General features: G+C 52.3%; 7 protein-coding genes across 7 annotated transcripts; 2 read left to right on the forward strand and 5 right to left on the reverse strand.

Moving 5' to 3' along the window:
- Positions 1 to 456: 456 nt before the first annotated feature.
- Positions 457 to 1,986, reverse strand: sitA (TOR signaling pathway phosphatase SitA). The gene is made up of 4 exons (XM_024814361.1): positions 1,734 to 1,986; positions 1,290 to 1,680; positions 909 to 1,240; positions 457 to 840 (listed from the first exon to the last, which is right to left on the reverse strand). Exons 1-4 carry the CDS (start codon positions 1,885 to 1,887, stop codon positions 551 to 553), a joined length of 1,167 nt encoding a protein of 388 aa, XP_024667896.1. The 5' UTR covers positions 1,888 to 1,986; the 3' UTR covers positions 457 to 550.
- A 125-nt stretch (positions 1,987 to 2,111) lies between these two features.
- Positions 2,112 to 3,945, forward strand: BDW47DRAFT_113244 (putative nonsense-mediated mRNA decay protein Upf3). Its single transcript, XM_024814362.1, has 2 exons — positions 2,112 to 2,414; positions 2,475 to 3,945. The coding sequence occupies exons 1-2, from the start codon at positions 2,164 to 2,166 to the stop codon at positions 3,925 to 3,927; spliced, it is 1,704 nt and encodes a 567-aa protein (XP_024667897.1). The 5' UTR covers positions 2,112 to 2,163; the 3' UTR covers positions 3,928 to 3,945.
- A 2,762-nt stretch (positions 3,946 to 6,707) lies between these two features.
- Positions 6,708 to 7,454, reverse strand: BDW47DRAFT_120853 (ribonuclease H-like domain-containing protein; the record flags this gene model as incomplete). Its single annotated transcript, XM_024815537.1, has 1 exon — positions 6,708 to 7,454. The coding sequence occupies one exon, from the start codon at positions 7,452 to 7,454 to the stop codon at positions 6,708 to 6,710; it is 747 nt and encodes a 248-aa protein (XP_024667898.1).
- Positions 7,455 to 8,036: 582 nt separating this feature from the next.
- BDW47DRAFT_86111 (uncharacterized protein) lies at positions 8,037 to 9,074 on the forward strand. Its single transcript, XM_024820072.1, has 2 exons — positions 8,037 to 8,593; positions 8,656 to 9,074. Exons 1-2 carry the CDS (start codon positions 8,404 to 8,406, stop codon positions 9,036 to 9,038), a joined length of 573 nt encoding a protein of 190 aa, XP_024667899.1. The 5' UTR covers positions 8,037 to 8,403; the 3' UTR covers positions 9,039 to 9,074.
- A 1,555-nt stretch (positions 9,075 to 10,629) lies between these two features.
- On the reverse strand, positions 10,630 to 12,840 carry BDW47DRAFT_134720 (uncharacterized protein; the record flags this gene model as incomplete). The annotated part of the gene is made up of 3 exons (XM_024818155.1): positions 12,376 to 12,840; positions 11,712 to 12,318; positions 10,630 to 11,665 (listed from the first exon to the last, which is right to left on the reverse strand). Exons 1-3 carry the CDS (start codon positions 12,746 to 12,748, stop codon positions 10,630 to 10,632), a joined length of 2,016 nt encoding a protein of 671 aa, XP_024667900.1. The 5' UTR covers positions 12,749 to 12,840.
- Positions 12,841 to 14,085: 1,245 nt separating this feature from the next.
- BDW47DRAFT_113247 (aldehyde dehydrogenase family protein) lies at positions 14,086 to 16,221 on the reverse strand. Its single transcript, XM_024814363.1, has 2 exons — positions 15,681 to 16,221; positions 14,086 to 15,617 (listed from the first exon to the last, which is right to left on the reverse strand). The coding sequence occupies exons 1-2, from the start codon at positions 15,740 to 15,742 to the stop codon at positions 14,186 to 14,188; spliced, it is 1,494 nt and encodes a 497-aa protein (XP_024667901.1). The 5' UTR covers positions 15,743 to 16,221; the 3' UTR covers positions 14,086 to 14,185.
- Positions 16,222 to 18,844: 2,623 nt separating this feature from the next.
- On the reverse strand, positions 18,845 to 22,316 carry BDW47DRAFT_134722 (putative cation channel family transporter; the record flags this gene model as incomplete). The annotated part of the gene is made up of 2 exons (XM_024818156.1): positions 20,509 to 22,316; positions 18,845 to 20,457 (listed from the first exon to the last, which is right to left on the reverse strand). The coding sequence occupies exons 1-2, from the start codon at positions 22,157 to 22,159 to the stop codon at positions 18,845 to 18,847; spliced, it is 3,264 nt and encodes a 1,087-aa protein (XP_024667902.1). The 5' UTR covers positions 22,160 to 22,316.
- Positions 22,317 to 23,509: the final 1,193 nt, after the last annotated feature.

Below are 23,509 nucleotides of genomic sequence, written 5' to 3' on the forward strand. Positions count from 1 at the left end.
TAGTCAATCAATCGATGTGTTCATTCATCGACAGTATGATGGTGACCGGTTTCATGGTTTGACATGTATACTAATACTTCCGGTAGATAATGCTGGATATTGTATTGTTGGATTTGGTAGTATGGATTGGACTATTGAGATAGTCTACTGAGTAGGGGGTTGCTTTAGCTTATACACAAGGCAGGAAGTAGGCGGTATCAAAGTCAAATGGTAAAACACTAACTCCAAGATAATATGTCGTTGAAGGCTCGCATGCTAGCTTGACGGTTTGGTCGTTGGTCTTTGTGTTGAGTCTCGCTTATGCCTGATGTGTCTATTTGGCTACATATCTCTGGATTTAGACCATAGCTTGGAGTATGCTCTGGTACACCCTCGGGCTACGATCCAGCAAGGCAATAAGAAACAAACATCACTCATTATTGTTCTAAACCGTTATATATGCTCATCCTCCGCCTCAGCCACACGCACCCCCAACGCCAGCGCTGGTGCAAGAACCCCCACGCCCCACCCTTCAACAGCACGCAAGACTAAACAGAACCATCCGGGTATTTTACAAAAAGTACTCGCTGCGGCCCGGCCGCGACGTGGGCACATGTCGTTGATCATCCGCCACCGCGCTGAACAGCTTGAACGTCGGCTTGAGGTCCTCGTTGACCTCACAGACGGATGCCAGATTCCCGCACCGGTAGCAGTAGTTCGGCGCGCTCCACACTGTCACTACGTTTTGGTTGTTGAAGTGGTACTTGTAGCCTTCGTTGACCAGTTGGTGCGCCCGTGCGATGAGCGTTAGGTCGTTGACGTGGCAGAATTCATCGGCCACTTTGTCGCCGAATAGCCAGCCTATGCGATCGCGGTTAGCGGGTTCTGTATAGATATATCATATCAAAAGAGTACGGAGGAAATCTTACCCGCTCCTCTAGGGCTGACTGCCCACGTCTCCACATCATCAGGATCCGACCACACCAGATCGCAAAACGCCCCCTCGTGCGGGATCTCCTGGGCGCGGGCCACCACGCGCACCTGGTCCAGCGTCCTAATCTCGGGACTCAACCCGCCGTGCACACACAGCACCCGGCCATCGATGATGGCACCCAACGTCATAAAGTCAAACACCTGGCAGCACGCCTTCCACACAGACGCGTTCCCGTATTTCTGGAAACACTCCTCGTAGAAACCGTAGACCTGGGTGATCTGGCGAGACTCGTGGTTTCCCCGCACCAGCGTGACGCGGTCTGGGAATCTAGATAGTATTAGCATTGGGATGCGTCAGACGAAGTGAGAATACTAACTTCGCCTTCAAGCATAGTAAGAGGGTCAATGTCTCCAAGCTGAAATACCCTCGATCCACGTAATCACCCAGGAAGACGAAATTGCGGTTCAATGCCAATTCTCCCGTCCCGGCGTTGGAAGACCGTTCTCCCTGGCTACCATCGGATTCTGTCTCGTCATCATCATCGCCGCGGTCATTTCTCAGCTTCTTCCGCAGTTTCGGGTCGGTGATGCTACTCGGAGGCTCAATGTCGTCGGAGGTGATTACTGTGGGTGAGGACTTGGGCGGTTCGGTATAGTCTTGATCGGGCATTCCTCCCGAGACGCGGAAGAGCTCGAGGAGGTCGTAGAATTGGCCGTGGATATCTCCGCAGACCGTCACGGGGGTGGACACGGGCTGTATATTTGACTCTGGGGGCGGTCTGTCAGCCTAGCACCGCAACCGAGGCCCGGTGTTAACTCACCTTCCATCATGTACTCCTTGACAATTTCACAAAGCTGTTTCATATGTGACTCCGACAGGTATTTGCAGTCCTTGGCTGCCTCCAGCCACTCGTCAGGACCAGCATTGCGCTTGAGTTTAGCCGGTCCCGGCTGGGGAATTTTGCTGTCGACCATGTTGAACCCGAGCAAGACGAGCGAATAAAACGACGTTGATATACAGTAGGTTAGAGTAAACAGCAGATGCTCGCCGATCGCTGTGTTCGCAGGATCTCGATGCAGCGACGGTCAGAAAGACATGGGATTCCCCGCAGGTGCCGTATCACTGGATAAGCGGTCACGTGGCGGACCGCCTTGGCAGTATTCTCATCCTCTGGTCATCACTCCAGTTATCCTACTCCCAGGACTCACGCTCTCTATACACAATCCCTGTCTCCTGGAGCCTTAAATACAATGACGCAAAACTCTGCTGGCAAACCAGCCGGTGGCGTCCTGCAGATTTCGGCGGCTGCCACGCAAAAGAATACCCCGACAGCGCCCAGGAAAGCGCCCAAACCAGCAGCCCCGCGCCTCAAACTCCTCGTGAGACGACTTCCACCAGGCCTGACGCAGACAGAGTTTGAGACTGTCCTTGGCCCGGAGTGGAAGGCAGGAGCGGGGAAGGTCGACTGGTTCCAGTACAAGCCAGGCAAAGTCTCCAAAGAGTGAGCGACGAACCCCCGTGGCTTTCTACGCTACGAGCTCTGTCTGATTGATTGATACAGCCCCGCCAAACCGTCTCGCCCCTCTCGCGCTTACATCCACGTCACCGCCGCCGACCACACGATCCCTCTGTCTGACAAAGTCCGTCAATCGTCGTTCGTGGATGCGCGCAATACCTCCACCGATCCGGTGCTGATCGGGCCGCCATCGCTGGAGTTCGCGCCGTATGCGAAAGTTCCCGGAAGCCGCGTGCGCAAGGATGCCCGACAGGGGACAATCGACCAGGATCCGGAGTTTATCGCGTTCCTCGAGAGTCTCACGCAGCCGATCACCAAGCCGTCCGTTGAAGCGTCAGATCAACCGGAGGATAAGAAGGAGGGGCCGACCGTCACGCCCTTGATCCAGTATATCAGAGATAAGAAAGCCAACAAGGCGAAGGATGCGGGCAGATCGTCCAAGCACGGAAAATCCGACAAAGACTCCAGGGCCGAAAAGGTGCAGGCGAAGAAGCTGCTGCAGCGATCAGACAAGGACGGACAGTCCGCGGGGGGAGACAAGCCAGAGAGGAAGTCGAAGAGCGACAGGGCCACCAAGGAAGCCGTCAGAGCAGCCAACAAACAAGCCGCCTTAGTCGCCAAGCAGTCGGGCAGGTCCGGTTCCCAAAGCGCAGACTCCGCGCAGTCCACCCCCACCGAGCGCAAGCGCGAGCGCGGAAACGCTGCTGTCGCGGCCAAGATTCTTCAACGAGACCTGGGCCTGGCCCAAAGTGGTGGTCGTCGCAAAGGCGGCCGCGCAGCGGAGAGCGACGCAGCAAAGAACGAAGCAGCGAGATCACCCTCCGAACCGCCCAAGAAAGAGATCCTCACCAAGTCCAAGGCAGGAGGCCAAAACCAACGGGGTAAAGGAAGCAACAATAACAGCAGCAGCAACACACCCCAACCCAGCGAGCAACCCGAACCCAACGGCGCCCCCAGCAGCAACAACACTACGCCACCTCCTCCAACAAAACCATCCCGATCCAACCGCGGGAAACAAGCCGCAGTACCGGCCCCAACAGCCGCAACACAGGCATTCCTCAAACACGCGAACCCCTCACAAGGCGTAACAGAGCCTCTCCTCGACACGGCATTCTCCCCCTTCGGCAAGATCCTGCGGGTGGAAATCGACAAGAAAAAGGGCTTTGGCTACGTCGACTTTGCCGACCCTGACGCCCTCCAGCGAGCCATCGCCGCCAGCCCGGTGACGGTCGCGCAGAGCCAGGTCGTTGTGCTGGAACGGAAGGCCAACCCGGGGGGTGAAAAGGGTCGTGGTAAAGGCCGCAATGAGTCGCAGGCGTCGGGCTCTGCGGGAGGAGGCAGCGGCGGCGGTGGTGGCAGTCGCAGCGGGAAAGCCGGTGAAGGCGGGAGTGGATCGGCGCCGTCTCGTGGATCGCGCGGTGGACGGGGGCGCAATAAGGGAGGATCGAAGGGGAATACCGGTGCAGCAGAGGGGAAGGACAAGCCTAGTGAGAAGTAACTTACAGCTACTTACTAGCTAGCTATCTTGCCTTAATGTGATGTGATCAATGACTATCTTCATAACCTATCTGTTTTTATTTCCTTCATACCCATTTGTATTTACCACACCGTATACACCCTTTTTACTTCCTAGTGTGTGTAGTAGATATTATACCTATGCTTTAGTGATTGGCAACAGGTCACAATTGAATTGTACCAGAGATCTCTAATGTGGGCTAGAAGGATTCTCCCGACAAGTGGTCGAATAAATCAGCATAAAGCCATATATACCAGCGGACTATACGCGGTCGAAAGGGCAAACACGATCAGACTACAATGCAACAAAAAGGACCATACAGAAGATACACCCTGGGTCAAGACCTGTGTAGCGCCGCAGAGACAGGCTTATCTCCAACCCCGAACACCAAGGCCCTACTTCATGCACCTATCTCGATCTGGCAAGGTCGTAGCCTAGATATATTGAGAACTCGGAAATGATAGGTAAAGAAACCCAAATTAACTAGACTAATCTCATTCCACATTATGATGGATAACCTCCTCCCCCACACAATGTCAATATATCCAAAAAAAAAAAAAAAAAAATGCATTGACACTAGCTAGTGGTATGTAAGAGACTCTGTTAGCTCACGTCTTGGATGAGAAATTCTGAAGCTAGATGCAACAAGTGTTCTTCAGGAACCTCTGGTGGAATCAAGATACACTCTACTTAAGCAATAAGAGTGTTTCATTTCGGCGAGTGAAAGGTTGAATCATCATTAGAGGGAGAGTTTGACTATGAGAGTTGGTCTAGCTTACCTGATAGCACCGAGAGAATTCAGAAGCTGTTAGAGATATTCTTTTTATGAGCTGTATCTAGAAAGACCGAAAACACAAGAGATATAGGGCAAGAATCGTGGTTTTAATATGCTATGCTATAGAGTAAATGCCACCAGAAAAACAACTGAGACCTGACACACTGTTCGCCATTTCCGTGACTCTTGTGAGTCATGGTTAGTAGACTCTGAGTTTAATTAACTTCCAGAATACGAGGTCTAGTTCATATGGCCTATATCCATGACTTTTGTGAGTCATGGCTGGTAGACTCAGTGCAACTTCTTTCTGGTCTGGGAAGTGGGAGGGAGTACAAGCTAATTTATCTACTTCCATGGCGTTCGTGAGTCATGGTCAGTAGACTTGAAACCCTACTGATTCCACTCTAGGAAGTTGAAGCGATCAAGAGAGTGAGAGTCTAGTTTACCTGCGGAGTATATACACCCACTAACCCTGCAGTGCCAAGGTTGTCCCCGGACCCCAGCGACAATTGTGCTTAGATTTACTTTGCTATAGCCGATCCACAAGCCTGGGCATACTATTGATTTGATTTTAGAAGTCGTGAGATTCAAAAAATAGTTTACAGACGTGCCAGAACACACTACAAGAGTAACCAGAAAAGTCCTCAATATTGAAAGAAGGCGAAGAAAGTAGTCCCTCTCATATTAGTATCTGTCGCAAAGAATACCACTCGGCTATAAAAGATATATAAACACTTATGAGCTCTATAGGAATCCTTGGTGCACTATCTTATACTGCGACAGTATCATTGTGATTCCACAAATAGGCCAAACTAGGGAAAGCAACTTGTGAATCAAGAGTATGAAGACATGGACTAGATAGGTAGCCAATCAGATAATGACTAGACTGTATCATATAACCAGCGCATCTACAATATCAATCTAGAATACTGTCTGTTTCATCATGTAAGACCCAAACAATCATGTACAGTAATATAAAAGTCTTCAGTTATCAATGTGGTTAGGAAGGCTTCAATGCATCACACTAGTAATAGCTTTCTCACATGTTTAAACTCTTCTTGGTTATATAAACGAACCACCGAGCAGTCCCTTTTGTCACAATTGTTTAATAAAAAATTATACCTGCTCTTGATCTTCCTTCAGTAACTTGAGATAAAGGCTATTGGACAGGAAACAGGGCCATATCACATGCCTTATATGCTAGTCGGTCTTGCACTTCTTGTCAGTTACTTGCAGTTCATGCCATTCATAGTATAAATTGACAGCATTATCTCGGGCTCCAGAGATCTCAAAGATATTCTCCAAGACCACAGGCCTAGCTAATGATATGGGAATAGCAGGCTCATATGCATTCTGCAGAGCCAAGAGATTGATATTAATTAGATCTAGGGTTCACAAAGCAAACTGGCTATTTAATTCATCCGAATATAAAAAGAGAATGAATCCTCGATGAGGTCTCCTATGGTAAACGAGTTTATGGAGTGGTCACTGGTTTTTGGTCCCTTACCCTATGTCGCCATGAATATGTTATTTACCCCATACTTTACACTGAACATTTTTAGTAAAGCGGATAGTCGGACCTCCGTGGAGTCCGCCTCGTGGAGAGGTCTATAACTGCTTCCTTCCAGGCTCCAAGACGAACAACATGTGGTACGCGAAGGTATATGCACCACATCTGCAATGAGAGGGGTGACTTGCGGCGAAGTTGTCAGCCCCCTTCTTCACAATACATTCTTGGACTACTCGAGTGCTGAACAATTCTTTCAACAAGCGTATTTTAAGAGTAGCTAGGATGGTCTGTGTTCCCGAGTCATGATTTGATCAACCTACAACTGATTTGATTGTCTAGTTAAGTTATACCTCAAAGATGCTTTATTCTGAAACCTCCAAAGGGAAATCTCGAGGATCCACGGACGAAGAGCTGGCATTCAGTTACGACCAACAGAGCATCGACAATGTGCATAGCATCCAGATCTGCTCGACAAAGTTACGCAAAGCCTGAAGGTGACTGAGCCATATGCCTCCCAACGCCCGTATACCCAGCCTGGAAGCAAACGTTGATCCTATCGCGCGTGGCGACCTCGATCTTCTCTCTACCCCTCCACCCCAACCTACCATTGTAGACCGCCCACAATTTAGGTAGAATCCTAACATCTTGAGCACAGTACTTGATAATAGCCTCCGACAAGGGCCGAGAATTGAACACCTCGTAAGAGCCCCCGCGCTCAGGCGCGAACAGCTGTCGTCCATCTTCTTTAATGTCCTTCCACATTCTGGCTTCAAAGAACGTCAAGCCTGCGTCACACTGAATGCACCGGGAAAGACCGTTTATGAATCTTCTTGACCCACTCCGAGTGGCGAGCTCAAAGAGCTGGAGATCCTGGATGCCCGCGAGGTAAACGCCGAAGTGGGCATATAAAGCGTCAGAATCGTTTCGAACATCGAAAAAAGCCTTATGGATGCTTTCGTCTTCTAGTATGCCTTTCAGGGTGCGACCGCTTGTAGAGGGGTGCGAGAAGGCTTCCTGGCCCAGAGTGTGGACGTCGATGAGGTAAACTTCGTTCTTGGGGAGCGAGAAGATTTGCATTATCGAGATTGAGCCGTGACGACATAGGTTTACGCCCTCTAGGTCAACGTAGATGGATGGAGGATTGTTTGGAATGCCTGTAAGCAGCTCAGCCAGTTCGCCAATGGCGGCCGTCGTGTCGATTATCTTTGGGGACGGGTCGGTCATCTTGGGCTCGGGGTAAATTTATAGGACAAAAGGCAGAGAGATATTGAAGCAGACCTTATTTCTTTGGAGCTTTTCAATCCATTTGGGGAGACTGGGCTGAACATATAGCTGTATTTATAGCTCAGACGCCTATTTTGTACATATTTATACGGATATCAACGCTCATGGATTGTATGTAGTACTGCACATGATGGAGCATTGAGAAGAGTGCGATCGGCAATAATTGAGGCCTACCATGGGCATGGAAACCCAAGCTACAATGGCCAACCTGCTCGTTCTTCGATTCAAGAGTATGGAATTGGTTTCATCAACGTCCACTGAGAGCCTGCCAGGACGACGCAAGATCCATTTCTGAGGCCTACCACTGGGGTTACTTCTTCACGAGCCAATGGCATCGGCACCTCAAGCTGCATATGCATGATGCAGTCGCAGCGAACCACGAGCTAACTCCAACGGGAAATTTGAGGCCTACCATTTTGCCAAGAGATAGCCCTTGTGTGCTGGGCTTTCTAAGTCTCCGTCAAGCATATAAAGAAAGAGGATTCCTCGACTGGAAGTGCTCTTCTTCCTTCAACAGCGGCGCCTCTCGCAAGAGGTCGCCTAGTCGCCCTTTTACCACCAACCGACCGCTGCTCACCCTTTTCGTGTTCTCGTCATTCTTTTATATCCCGTTCGCTCTTTGCTTCTCTTTTTTCTGACTCTTGAATTGCTTCGGACTGAAGGCCGGCCCTGTCTGATTGAGAAACCCGTGCCTTAGTAGCCCTCCTATCTCCCTTTCTTTCCAGGATAACCAGTCTGAATCACAGCTCCGTTAACAGTCATCCACGCAAACATCATCTTCATCAGCTCTTTGACTGCATTGACCCTGCGTGGTTAGATATTGGGCATCCTGGCCCTGACCTTGGTCCTTCATCTTCTTCTCAATCCCTTCAGACCCCTTCACAGTCCGATGATCTTCCAAGTCATTCCCCACCCCAACACTCGTTTCCACCGGATACAACCCCACCCGCTAGCCTTGGAGATCTCCTACCACCGACTCCAGCAAACCCACGGCTCACCGGTCCCGAGCATACCCCAACTTCCTCTCCTTTCAAGTGTGATATCTGCAGCCTCACTTTTCAGAAACTATATAAATTCAAGTGAAGACTCCCCAGCTTGGCTTCACCCAGATACTCTGACTCCGGGGCTAACCTCTTCGAAGTCGTCATAAGAAACGCCACGACAAACCCTTCAAGTGCACAGTCAACGGCTGCAGGTGGGCATTCCAGTACCACAAGGACCTCACACGGCACTACGGCACGAAACACCCCGATATGGTCGAAGAGCCTCCAACATACTTCTGTCCCGTTGAGGGGTGCAAATATAGCTTTGAACTTGGCAACGGGTCCTCCAGGAAGGACAATCGTGATCGGCACGTCGCTAGCCATGCGAGGAAGGGCGAACTTTGAGTCATCGCCTATACATTGTACACTCTCGTTAAATTATCGAAATCGCTATTGGAAATCCTCCATTATCCAACGGGTTCCGACATTATATACATATCTTCGTATGGGGCGTAGAAGGCAGACTATCCCAGTCGCATAAGATGCCTCTAGACTGGCAAACTAGCGTATCCTAAGCAGATCCGAAGACAGTCAAAAAGTTTTCAGATGCGAGTGGTACTGTCATGATAGTCCTTACTGTGATAGTTTCCTACTTTCACCAGTTCTCAAACAATAAGCTCGGATTATTCCACTTATCTTAGAAGTATAACTAATACTGAATGCTGTGAGACAAAGATTCACCCAAACTATATAAGTCTGGTGACTTGGCACATCAGTTGAAACACCCTTATATAATTTTTCGAGGGAAGGCTCATATTGCAGACTAATACTGTACAGACCTTTCTACGGCCCAGCACATGGGCAGTAGGGGTTATGTAGCGTTAGATCATAGTTCAACAGTACCAGATTTTGCTAGCGTGGGTGACGATATTTTACCAGGCTTGAAAAGCGATTGGATGTATTAGCGCAAGCCATTAATACCAGTGGATTACAAACAGATGATCTGTAAGCAGTGTACAAGAGCGTAGTAGAGCAAACAAAACCATACTACAATTACAGAAATATTCACAATATTCAAATAATAAAATTTATTCAATTATGTAACTAAACCAGAACCTCCAATGCCTTAACTAGAATCCAACCAGTTCACCATCCAAAAGCAAACCGACCAAAAACCAGCTCCATCCAACTCCCAAACATCAAAAGAATAAAGAGGAAAGGCACCTTTCAGACCTCCTCGACACCCACCAAGTCGGACCGACCGAAGTCAGACATCACAACCAGGCCAAGATCATCACCACTCCCTGGACCAGACGGTGCAATTCACCACGCGAACAGACGATCCGAAGACCGCCGTTTGCGGTAATGAAGAGACACCAGGTCGAGGCGGGAGTAAACAGAGGCTTCACTTTAGGGCATCGAGGACATAAGGGTCATCAGCAAGGGTGGAGATTCTGTGGCTCATAAGAAGAGCTCAGAAGAGGACGTCTACTCTAAAGTGATTCTTTGAACTGTTGGCAAATTGTTAGTGGTTGATTCATCAAGATGAGGATAGGAAAGCCTCGAGAGAATCCTGGAGAGGATTGTTCCCAAGGTAGGAGGGGGGAGAACTAACGTAGAGTCGCTTACTTTTCTAAATGATGGGGGAGAAGCCGCCTTTTATATTTTGCCAGCGCCGCTAGCGAGCGCACTAGTCGCAAGCGAACCCGTCGGGGTTTGTCTCGTTTGTCTGTAGGCGGTGGGGCGAAAAATCTTCCCGGTCCACTTTGTTGTTGTCTGGGCGCGGCTTTGCGACACGGGTGGATGCTGTAGGGTTGCCATTACCATATCGCTTTCTGGACTTGATGGTGTGATTCGTGGAATGGGTTTATTTGACAATTACTATTATTCACAGCTTGGGAAGTGAATGACTTTTCGGCACTGGGACTCTCTACCGGCCCGATTATGGTCGGTTTGCCGAGGCTGCTGTCCAAGAATATACTCGGTGTGCTGTGTATGAGGCCCGTATCTGATAGGATGGGCGTAATGGTCATTTGTAATGGTGGTCATGGAGTATTCCTAGTCTCCTCTCCTGCTACAGTACGGCGTCCTCATTGAACGGGAAACTATCGTTGTAATTAGAGGTACCATATCTACGACAGCACATCCTCGGTGAAAGGGAAACTATCCCACGACGGCAGCTCCATCCCGTCCCAGTCGCAGAACAGACCGCCATCCATAAGTGAGTCGAGTAGATTTGCCTGCGACGGCGTCGTCATACCACTGGCGTTTTCCCCTACGCTCGCTGGTACTTCCTCGCTCGCAGGGTCCCGGTCTCGCTTCAAGCTAAACAGCTTGCTAACGTACCGGTTGCGCTGCGGAGGCCGATGCACCAGCCGCTGGCGCTGCTCAGATATGGCATTTTTCAACAGCGTGAGAATCTCATGGTAGTGGCCCGCTTGGGCGGACTGTTGGGACAGCGCGTGCAGGATGCGGATCGCGCCGTGGAAGGCGTCCTCGACGGTGGTGTTGACCTCGTGCTGCGCGAACAGCGAGAATCCCAGCACGAGGGCGGCTGCGAATACGAATGCCTTGAGGATGCACATGTTGCCCAGTAGCAGGTTGGACTCGTGGACTTCCATGCATGTTTGGATCATGTACAGGGCGGAGTCGACGCACGCTGAGGCGAGTTGCGCGTGCGCTGGGTCGTCCTGCAGGGCTTCGGGTGGGAGACCCAGACTCCCTGTAGAGGCTGGCTGGAACCGCGCTAGGCGGATGCCCAGCACGGAGATCAGGAAGGGCCGCGTGACGATGATGACTGCGAAGTGGTACGAGCATGCGATGTGTAGACTACCGACGATGTGTTGCTGGGCGGCCGGGCGCGCGCAGTCGGTGCCTGGAGGCGCGAGGAGTGACGCAGGCAGGCTGTCGCTCCACCGGGTGAGTTTACCGAGGATGGACGCGGCTGCGTCTGCGGACGCTGCTTTCTCGCTGTACAGGCGGACGATGATCTCGTCGAGGATGCGTGACATACGGTACGAAGCTACCAGGTCTTGTCTTATCTGCGTCGGCCCGTGCTCGAGCCACGTACTTCCGCCCTCTGTCCGCAGGCAAGCCGTCGCTGGAGGACGGCCGAGGATGGAGCTGATTAGCAGATCCAGTATACACAGACTCATCCAGATGCACGCTCTTCTAGCTGTCAGCGCTGTCCTCAATAGTCATCTACGTGACGTACCGCTGTGACTCTTCCGTTGCCGCCGCGGCCGAAGAGTCCGGGATGTGAAGCCCCAGAGCCACCGCGGCCCGGACCGCCACACCGAGGTACATGAACGCGGCATTGCGACGACACGCACCCAGCATGTAGAACGACATGAGCAGGAATAGCCGGACGATCTCGAGGCTGGGGTTTTCCAGCATGCCTGTAAAGGCGCGGGCTTGGGCGCGCGAGAAGAAGAAGCGTTCTGCACGGGTGGTCATGCTGTCGCTTTTGGTGCACTGCGCTCCGATGGCTATCATGATATCGCGGAGGGCCGTCTGGGTATCGAGATACTTCGCTGGTTCTTGAAGTACCGCTGGTTTTTGGAACACCCGCGCTGTTTCCTCATCCGACAGGACATCAACAAACCCACTCGTTGCAGTCTTGTAAGCCAGGAGGAACGCCTCCCGGCGATCCCCATCCAGATCACTCTCTTGAAAAGGGGGTAAGGCATCCTGAGGCGTTTCCGCCTCGAGCATATCCTCCCTTTTCAAACTATGCGAGAACTGCGACGGTCCGATATATTGGGTGACGGTATCTCGAAGGAGTTGCAGGAACGATAGGGAGGCCGCCTTTCCGATGTAGACTACCGGTGTCAACACAGACCGGATTGTCCAGACACGCACGGGAAGACAAATCTTACCTCGTTCCCCTTGTAGGTTGCGCAGCATGCGCGGATGCGTCCGATGGGGCGCTTCAGGGGAGAGTGAGCCCGGGTGGTCCGACGTTTGGATCGGGGTCTGCAGGGGGGGGGTTGCGCATCGTAGTGTCGGAGCGGCGACAGCGTCGTGTAGGTCAGCGTCTAGGATAGCCGTAGCATTCCTCACACGAGTATTCCCCGACCACGGACTTGGTGTCTGAAGTTGTACGGAAGCAGCGCAAGAGTCAGCCCGCCCGGTGCGTACACACTTGAGGCACGGAAACGTTCCGCTACATCGCTTCTTGGCCGCCCTGCAGGCGAGACAGGCTTTGTCGGCGCGTTGGCGGTTCTTCGGGTCGACTTTGGCCCGGGGCATGGTGGGTTCACTCCGAGTGGTTGCATCTAGGTGGGTTGTTGATTGATGAGGTAGAGGAACTTACAGGTGGTACGGGTGTGGGGTAAGCTGGGGGACAATAAACGGTGGTTTACTTGGGAGTTGGAGATGCCAAGATGAGGAGAAGTAGGGGACTGGATTGACCATGTGACCTGATATTCTTACATTTGTATTGACTGGGTGTTTATGAATATAGAATAATTGGCTTAGAATCTATCAATTACTTGTCATACTGGAACATAATTTTGAATCTACTTTTCGTTGTCACCTAGTGAAAGGGTAGTATCGTGAGTGACCTGTAGTGATATATATCGGAGTACTCTGTCAGGATTCCGTAGTACAGCGAATATATCCAACCAACCCCGACAACCTAACCATCTCACTTCACATCTCCCTATCCAACACACTGACAACAATAATTACAACAACCTTACTACCAAAGTATAGTAATTTAATTCAATGAATAATAAATGATCCCTACCAGACAGTCCTAGAACCACCAGCATAATCAACATCACCATCCACTCTTTTCCGCCGTGCTTTTCTTTTCGGGGCTGGTGGCTTAGCGGCAAGTCCTCCCGATCGAAAAAGTCGCAGGTTCGAATCCTGCACGTCACACACGGCAAATTAAGGAAATTAATCTCCTCCCTACACACCAGTGATTAATAGATGGTTCATGACTATAACACCAACCCTCTTCCTTTTCTCGACCGGCGGAGAAATTGTGGCTGCCAAACTGGCTAAAAGCTCAACATCAACATGCCCACCGAGTCGCCCTTAGTGATGGGTTTTACATAACGTATTGCATGTTATATAACTCCCCAGCAGGAAGTCACGTCCGTTTACCCCGCTGGAAGTCACACCAGGAAGTCAAATATAGCCACTACTACCACTACCATCCTTGTCAGACTGCGTCAGCCGTGTCCCTCTACACTCAACCCCACTGAAACAACTAAACCCAAACAAGGACTGCCGAGTACCAACAGATACAGCAATCCGATTGGCCGACATCTCCCGCTGACAGGGCTTAAATCCTTTTATCTCCGGATCAGCACCGGCATTCTGTCCGGGATTCTGTCCGGGGTTCTGTCTTGCCCGCCTGTTCGTGAGACACTATAGTTGAGTTGGAATGTAGTACTAGTGAGAGCTATCCCTACCTGCCTGGGCATTTTCTTTAGGTAATGGAATGTGCAGGCTGCTGTTTCCGACCTATGGGGGTGAAATTCACCCTTGTAGGAGTATAGTGTGTAGAACTAGTAATGTATTGGACAGCTGGATGGTCAGGCTACGGCTATCTACGATGTCTACAATTGTAGCAATAACTCATAAATCGTGTCATTTTTCCATGACAGTGCCATGGTCGAGATCAGACTACTCTCATTATATACGAAAATCCACCCCCCATGATATCCGACATGCTTAAGCGAACAGAGCATCACCCAGACGGATGTGCACGGCCTTGACCTGGGTGTAGTTCTCCAGAGCGTAAGAGCCGAGCTCACGGCCGATACCGGACTCCTTGAAGCCGCCGAAGGGCGCCTGGTAGGAGATCATGTTGTACTGGTTGACCCAGACGGTACCGGCCTTGAGGGCGTTGGACACGCGGATGGCGGTGTTGATGTTCTTGGTGTGCACGGCGGCGGCCAGACCGTAGGAGGTGCCGTTGCCGATGGCGATGGCCTCGGCCTCGTCCTTGAACTTCTGGACGACGACGACAGGGCCGAAGATCTCCTCCTGGGCGATCTTCATGTCGCTGGTGACGTCGGTGAAGACGGTGGGCTGGATGAAGTAGCCCTGATCGCCGTGGCGGTCACCGCCGGCGGCGACGGTGGCGCCGGACTGCTTGCCGTGGTTGATGTACTCCATGATGCGGTCGAACTGCAGCTTGGAGACCTGGGGGCCCTGGAAGGTGCCCAGGTCGAAGGGGTTGCCGAGCTTGTTGGCGGCGGCGCGCTCCTTGAAGCGGGCGACGAACTTGTCGTGGATGGCCTCGTGGACGAGGATGCGCGAGCCGGCGCAGCAGCACTGGCCGTGGTTGAAGAAGATGCCGAAGTTGGACCACGAGATGGCGTTGTCGATGTCGGCGTCGTCGAAGACGATGTTGGGGGACTTGCCGCCCAGCTCAAGGGTGACCTTCTTCAGGTTGCTCTTGGCGGCGGCCTGGAGGATGGTGCGGCCGACGAGGGTGGAGCCGGTGAAGGCGACCTTGTCGATGTCCATGTGGCTGGAGATGGCGGCACCGGCGACGCGGCCGAAACCGGAGATGACGTTGATGACACCGGGGGGGAAGCCGGCTTCCTTGATCAGCTTGGCGGCGTAGAGGCCGGAGAGCGGGGTCTGCTCGGCGGTCTTGATGAGGACGGTGTTGCCGGCGGCGATGGCGGGGCCGATCTTCCAGGACCACATGAGCAGGGGGAAGTTCCAGGGGATGATCTGGCCGCAGACACCGATGGGCTCGTGGCGGGTGTAGACGAGGGTCTCGGGGTTGGTGTCGATGGTCTGGCCGTGGATCTTGTCGGCCCAGCCACCGTAGTAGCGCAGACAGGCGATGGCGTTGGCGACGTCGACCTTGGCCATGGTGAAGGCCTTGCCGTTGTCGAGGGCCTCGATGGCGGCGAGGGTGTCGGAGTCACGCTCCATCAGGTCACCGAGCTTGGTGAGGAGACGGCCACGCTCGGTGGGGGTGACCTGACGCCACTCGTTCTCAAAGGCCTTGCGGGCGGCGGCGACGGCAATGTCGACATCCTTCTCGTTGGCCTCCTGGACGCTGGTGATCACCTTCTCGTCACTGGGGTTGATGGTCTCGAAGGTCTTGCCTTCGGAGCCCGCGACGAACTCATTGTTGATGAACCTGGTTTATTATTAACACGGGGGACTCAATCGGACGGAGCCATGAGGGGAAGGGGAAACATACAGGCCCAGGGGCTGCTCAAACTTGGCAAAGGGGGTCTCGATTTGGGTGAAGAGGTTCGACATGATGAATATATATATGGGTATCACTTGAAAGAGGGAGAGAGAAGAGAGAAAAGAGGCAAGGGAAGAGGAAGGGAGAGGGTGGTTCTAATAGTTGGGCCGAGAGGGGGAGGAGACGAGGAGAGAGGGGGGCGAAAGCGAAAGGAGGGGAAACCTACGGAATCGTCGACACCGACGATAGCCAGCCAGACCACCTTCAAACAAGCTCTTCCAGGCCATTAAGAAAAAAGAATCTTCCATGATTGATGAAAAGTTGCCCCTCCCATTGCTCCGGGGATCCACTGCGGTGATTGGAAGTCGAGGGACAGCAAATCCCAGGTGGAAGTGAAAGCCCACCATTGACCATTGGCAACCGCGGTTCCAGTCCAGTGCGGGGTTCGACAGAGGACTGACCAACGGGAGATTCTCGAGGATGGGTTCCTTCCAAGGGACCAATCCAGGTTTCCTGGTTCAATTGATGTCATCCGTCTGGTGACAGTGTTCCACGCTCCGGATGATTTCAGTGTTCCTAGAAACCACACGCATGGAACAACACGAACGATGATGAATAACAGAACAATCCATGAGAGACGGATAGATGAGTCAGCAGGATCATTAATCATCCCGTGACGATCAGCCCCACTCACCGCCTTCGTGGCGGGACTTTGGCTGGATTAGGTAAGGATCCTCTCAGGCATTCCCTCTCGGACGGAAATAACAACAGAATCCAATAATCATATCTATGAAAGAAAGAAAATGAAAGGATGATATTGATGATGGTAGTCATAATAAGAATCAACAAAGGAAAACTACAAGAAAGAAAAGTGAGCAGATGTTGTCCACCATCAATCCCCAGATCTATTTTTATGATAGACCGTTATATGATACCCCATTCCTCCGTACTCCGTATCTGACCCTGACTAGTAACCTACCGGACTACCGTTTGACTATAATTCATCTATTCCTCTTTTGGACAGGCTCAAACCTTGGTGGAAAGTCCTGTCATTTACTGCATCCGGTTAGCAATATCTAGTCGGGACCCGCTGCTCGACACCAATCTCTTTCCCGGTCTCCTACGCAAGATTCTATTTCCTACCTCAACTAGGTGGATTACAGAAGAAGGTATACAGTCCTTCCCCTTACGATTAGCTTGTCGGAGATGACTTGCGGAAAGGGGTTCGGCTCAATAGTCCGTAGTCACTAGTCAGTACTGGCCAAGATCAATCTCTATCCTAGACCAACCTCTTTCCCACCACTAGTCCTTCGTAGTCTGTACTTGGATCAGCTCCCTACCAACTAGCTGCTGTTCGGCATAACGGGTAGTGGACACTGCACTCGGCGTATACCGAGTGTTGCCTTGTTTGGCCTCGATCAGTACCATTTTTCTTGGGGGGACAGGATCTCCGTCCCTATACTTGCCTCCTCTCGTCTTTCGAACTCGGATCCGAAAGTTTCTCTATCCGTTGCCTGTACGACTAGACTGTGGATTGGCGACTGTTGACCACGCAGATTCTGTATCGAGAAAGGGACCAGTCTACCGAGTAAACTGACCTCCTATACTCTACGGTTGGCTTGACCGTTCGGGTCCCCACTCCCCGCCCAAGGACCATTAGCTGCCATAGGTGTATTCTGGAAAAACACATGGAATGGTTCAGCCTGGGCCCACTGGTGTTACCCCTGAGATCTTGTCCCCTTCCGGTTCTTGATCGCAGGAGGTATCCTGAGTGACACGCGGATAGGACCTCAGAAGTGGCTTGCGAAATACCGCTCATTTCTAATTTGTTGTTGGTCTTCGAAGTGCTATCGAAGTAGTTTGAGTTTTTCATTCTGTGGATTTGATATCACCAATTCAAAACAGGTAGAAAAATAACCAAGTAAATAAGTCAAATCCTTCCAAACCTCATTGCTCCTTCTAGTCGATCCAAATCGATAGCGCCATCTCGGAGTCGTTCTCGGATCGAGACATTCGCTCTTCGCGTCTTGTTTCAACCGCACTCTCCGTGACCAGATCATCATCACTACAGTCACGTAAGAGGGACAAAACCGCCTCTTTGGATGATCTGAAGATGCGAGCCTGTACCTGTTCCGCCTCGGCCAAATCGGCGGCTGTAGCTTAGAGTCCATTCCCGCACCGGAGGAGCACATACAGCATATCTTCAAGCATCTCCGCGGCGTTTGCAGCGTCATGCGGTGTCCAAGAGGCTAAGCCGGCTATTCGGGAAAACATTGCTGCCAATGGACTTCCACGCTCCCCCCCAGGCCGAGTGAACACTTGCGCCGTGCTCGAGAAGGGCTTGGACAGTCTTGCAGTCTGCGAAAGCTGGCAAGGCGATGGCGATAGCGGCCCGTAGAGGCTACGATATGCACCCCCAGCAAGGTCCATTTGAGCACCTGCATCTAGTAGTAGCTGTACGCATTTATGATCTTGTCCAGCAAGTCGCGGAGAATGATGGTTTTGCCGCGAATTTCGACCTTCCAGCGCTTCTTTAGACAAAGTTTCTTCCTTTTTTTCAGCGACCTCCTAAAATCCGGCCAATGCGTCGATCTGGGGGTCATCTATGATGCCAGCCAAGTTTGCTTTGGTGTCTGGATCGAGTGCATCGGGGCTTTCCCCTCTCAATTGCCCCCAGGGACACACTTTTGGATACTCATGTTGGAGGCATTCGAAGTTGAGCCCAAGCAAGGGCCAAACCAATCTGGATAGTCAAATCCAGAACACCAAGCCCAAGAGGATTTGGTTGGCAATACGCTTCAAATCCTCTTCACACTCTCGTCGATTTGACACCGCTTACCCAAAATGCGGGGTAGCGTCAGCTGGATCGTCTTCGAGTATAGTTATATAGCAGGTAGCAGCATCAGGTAAAGGGTATGCTCCATCCTTTTCTTTTCCCTCCTCTACGTGTAGCAACGTGGTGGTTTCCCTGCCATAAAGTTTTTCCCACGAAGGAGCTTAACAGGATCGGCAGGTTTTCAGCGATCGCGAATTGCAAGATCGAGGCTATTGACAGTCGGCTCAGTACGCTACTTACCTCGTTCGTCTTCCAAAGTTTGAATTCTATAAACATGGTGTTATTCGCTTAGAGTTGGATTGGACATGGTTCAAACTATGTCAGAAATGTACATATACTAACTACTTCCCCTGCTCTTCTTCCCCGATTCCTTCTTCCCCGGCCTCTTCTTCTTCGCCCCGCCCCGGAACTCATCCGGTCGGCTCTGACCCCGACTTGGGCCCCCCTGTCGCAAGTCCTTAACCTCGCGGATCACCTCGCGGAAGCCCTCTTCGATATTGTTCATCCGCGCCAGCACCAGCTTGCTTAGCATGTCCTGGTCGTGAGAACCGTCACCCCGCTGCATACCGTATGCGATCTGCGTCGTCCAGCTGGATGGCACCTCCCCGAGGAATCCGTTCACGATTGCTCGGTTGTCGCCGAGGTCCGATCCCAGCGCTTGCAGCAGGGCAGCCTGCCGTCGGTGTCGCTCGTCTCGCGGGTCGAGACCTGCGGGCATGCTGGATAGCGCGGGTAACGACATGGGGCTGGTCGGGCGGACGCTGGGAGGTAGCACCGGCTGGAGTGGCTGTTGTCCGTTGCGCGGGTGGTTGGGTTGACCGGCGGATGTGGGGATTTCCATACCTCCCTGGTCCGGTGTGTCGGCGCGAGGGCGGATGGGAGGCGAGCTCCAAGCTGTGTCGTCGTACATGCTCGGGCCGGGGTTCGTCGGGTAGGGCATTGTGACGCTGGAGCGGGTGCGCAGGTGGTGGTGGTTTGGTCGAGGAACGGGACTGGTCTTGCGGGATTTCATCCGTGCGGTTGACGGTCCCGACGGGTAGCCCTTGCGTATCGTTTTTCCAGGACGCTCGACGGCTTTCGGGCGTGAGCCCCCGCTGGCTGGTGAGGCTGGGGCCAGCGCGGGATCTTGCTCGTCTTCCCAGCCTCCATTGTTGTCGCTCGTCAGTTCATCGTCCCCTTCCATCCCGGTGTGCTGGGAGATTTGCCGCTGCGTCGTGGCAACGAGAGAATGCCGGGTAGGGCGCTGCTCCAATGGGGTCTTACCCACTGGGGGAGAGGCAACATCGCTGATGTGGTCCTCGGGGTTGGATATGGCGGAAAGGTGAGATTCCGTGAAGCTTCGGAGATGGGCCCGTCTCCTTGCAAAACGCCCCTGTGCACCTTTCGGGGTTATCTCTAGTCGGTCCATCTCGTCTGAATCCTGTTCATCGGGAGGGTGGACCGACCCGGAGCCCATCCTATGCATCCAGTCCACAATCTTGTTTCCCTTTGGGTGGGTCTGGTCGGTACCGCCCATGTCCGGAGAAGCACGTCGGAATAATTCCTCCAACGCCCGATCCTTCTGGTACGTTGCCACTGAGGGCTGTCGAGCAAAGCGCGGGCCATGGGAAATGAAAGATCTGATGCGGCTTCGGCGAGGCATCCGCGGATGGCCCGGAGTGCCCGACTCAGTCAAGCGGATGAGATCCGTTGGCTCAAACAGTCGGGAGCTGAGGATCACTTTCTCATACAAGTAAATGGTCAACAAAATCGGTAGATGGGTGACCTTGATAATGGTACGGTTGATTTGGACAAAGCGCTGGAAGGGCATGACATAGCGAAGGGGGGTGAGGAGCCACGCAAGAATGTTAGCCGGCGCGATGTAAGAGAAAAGCGCATCCGACTTCACCATGGAGTGGCAGTTGACAGCAAACAAAAACTGATGCTCTTGGTCGGCGTTTTGGACAATCCCTAGTCGAGGTTAGAGTCATACGACGATCAGGGCAAGTGGGTGAAGCATACGCATGAACGAGTTGGTCAGAACGGTGATGAGGATGGTGACCACGACAAAATGGCAAATAAAAAGGAACACTGTTAGAACGGTTCTCCCCAGAATATTATAGTCATCCCATAACGCCCAGGCGGCTGGGCTGAATCCCATCAGGATTTGAAACAGGGCGTACGCCACTGATCCAGGTGAATGATCTTCATGGGTGCCAAAAGATAGCGTGAAGGCAACAAAAAACCCACTACAGGCGATGATGATCAGCACGAACACCGCCACGAGATCCGCGGCCATGATGCGGAAGGCGATGAGCAACTGCGAAAAGTAGCGATAATGATCCAAGATGGAAAACAGCCGCGGAAAGAGGAGCACGGCGTTGGCCGCTAACATGTCGTAGGCCTGATCGGCGACCGCCTGGCTGCGGGTGTAGGGCACGACTGCGTAGAGGCGCATACAGTAATAGCAGAAGAGGAGAAACAAGATCCCTAGATCAAACAAATTCCAGAAACTCATCAGGTAGAGGCTGAAGCCTTGCTCGTTGAACCCGACGATCTCGTCCATCATGAAGCCAGCGCTCCAGAACCAGAAAACGAGCTCCAACGGGGTGATCTCCAGTTTTCGCTGCTGCAACACCGCGAGAAACAGCCCCAGGAGCACGGCGAATGATACTGTGGATAGGAACTGCCGGTACCGAGGCACCCTCAGCCTGGAGAGTTTGCAGAGAGAAGCCTCTTTTGGATTGTACAGTGTCACGGACCGTGAGGGGTCTAGACGGGTTCCGGGTGAGCTGATTCCTTGATCCCAGCGGCGATTCTGAGCACTCGCTGCACCCCTATACCTCGAATCTCGCCTCTCATCGCGCGTGAGTCGCGCCGGACTACGATGTAAACTGTCTGCGGCGAAATGAAAGACGATCGTGCCAGCCCAGATTGCCTCCAGCTGCTGCACGACCAGCGGGTGAGAGATGAACCGTTTCGCTTGAGCCCGGATCGCTAACTCAAGGCACGAGATGCGCGCGACCCCCGCCATCGGTTGGCTCTTCCGCGCTGGAGGTTCGACAGATGGCTGGCCTTGAAGCGGGTAGAACTCGTAGGACAAAGCGTCGATCAGCTCCTCCGTGGAGTACTCTCTCAACAACTTGATGGCGAGCAGCTCGCTCACCATGGCTCGGGTCTGACAAGTGCCACTGTTGCCTGGATTGGACTGCGTTTCGCTGATAAACCGTAGGCAGTTGGCCATCAGCGCATATAGAGTGGCGCGAGAGAAATGTTGACTCCGGATCCGTTGCTGGATTGGCTTCACCAAGAATTGAGAGATCTGGGGCGAGCGCAACTGATCCCAAGTCAGAGTGGTTTCGCAGCGAGAGACGATCAACGGGCGAATAGCGTGGGTGATCTCAAAGACCGGCAGCGTATCTAGATGCGGGGCGGAAAATATGGGAAGCAGTGGTGTCGACTCCAGGGGAGCATCGTCTTCCTCCTCGTCCCGATCTGCGTCTGGGTCCTCATCCTCTATCCCGTCTAGTTCTCCGATCGCGCCATAATTGCGCCGGACATACTCGTTTTCTGCTGCTGCAAAGTCTCGTTGTCGGGCGGGTCGCCGGGACGCGAATGGGGAGCGCTCGGGGTCGACTCGTCGTTTCTTAGGACGAAGGAGACAGGCTAACATGACGAAGGTAGACCATGACCTAATGATCAAGCTTTCTTTTTTCTTTCTCTTCTTCTTTCCTTTTTATTGATATGGTGCTCCAATGGTTCACCACATCGTGGAGGGGCACACTGAATGAGTAGTGGGAGTTCAAGGATCAGACGCGTCGGGTGGGGAGCTAACTAGTCTGTCACGAGTGGTGAGCGAGATTGAAAGAAATAATTCAGATTATCCCCCATGCAAGAGATCAAAGAAAAAGACGGGATGGGTTGGAAATGGCTCAGCTGGCTCATCTGACCGAAGGCGAAATTCGCGATGGGGGAAGCTAAGAAGTATCATTGGCAGGGATTATTGGCGCAGGAATGCGCATGGGCTGGTGGTGTCGGGAGGTGGAGGTGGAGGGGGAGATCGGGACGTTGGAGATGGCTTGCAATCAAGGAATGGCCAGGGCAGGGATCGACTGATGGTACCCCCTGCTTTAGGTATGATCTGCGGGGACTTTTCCCGGCCGCAGCATGGATGAGTTGCAGAAGCAAGAAAGGCAGCCTGTAAGCCAAGCGAGAGTCGAAGCTCCTGCATTGATTGCCATTGATCCTTGCAGGAGATGTCTTGGCAACTGAGAGCTCGAGTGGTTGACGGGAGTTGATCCCAACCATGGTTCGTTCTTGACCAGAGGGTTCATAGACCATCACGATCATACCAGGTGACGGGAAAACCACGAAGCTCCTGGAACCCTGATGGAATAGAAGATTGGAGACTCGTGCGTTGGTGAGAAAACCGTCTACTACGTAGTAGAATACAAAAGGCACAAGAAGACAGCCACACGTGACGCCAGGACCACCATCTCCAGTCCTCCACAGCAGGAATAAGTCAGGTGACCTGTCGGGAATCCACCACTATGTTTTCCTACAGGATGTGTCTATTGTAATACGGGAGAGCTGAGATGGGCTAATTGGCTTTGTTCTGTAGGCGGGACTGAACAAGATATATCGGGAGAAGGATAACATACTTGAACGTTGTCAAGATACTCAGATAGGTGGAGTTATTGACAGTGGAAGCACCCATGGATGTAGATTCCTGTGGACTTTCTGCCTCGATGCCTGACCGGAGAGTGACCGAGCCCAGACGGAGAGAGAAAACCGGCTGCTCACCGCCTACCGGAAACAGACGGATTAGCAGGTGAAAGTGGATCCATGAGAACTTTTACCCCGGGATCCTCTCGTGCTATTTGTTCTTCATTCTTGGGATTTCTTGGATGGAACTGATGCAGTGGGACTGCGTCAATCTTCAGGACCGTCACGTGCATTCTTCTTTTTTTTTTTTTTTTTTGCTTTTGCTCTTTAAGTAATGGAATCCGAATTATGCGGGTTT

This window comes from Aspergillus candidus (assembly GCF_002847045.1).
Source record: "Aspergillus candidus strain CBS 102.13 unplaced genomic scaffold BDW47scaffold_76, whole genome shotgun sequence".
Classification (NCBI taxonomy): Eukaryota; Fungi; Ascomycota; class Eurotiomycetes; order Eurotiales; family Aspergillaceae; genus Aspergillus; species Aspergillus candidus.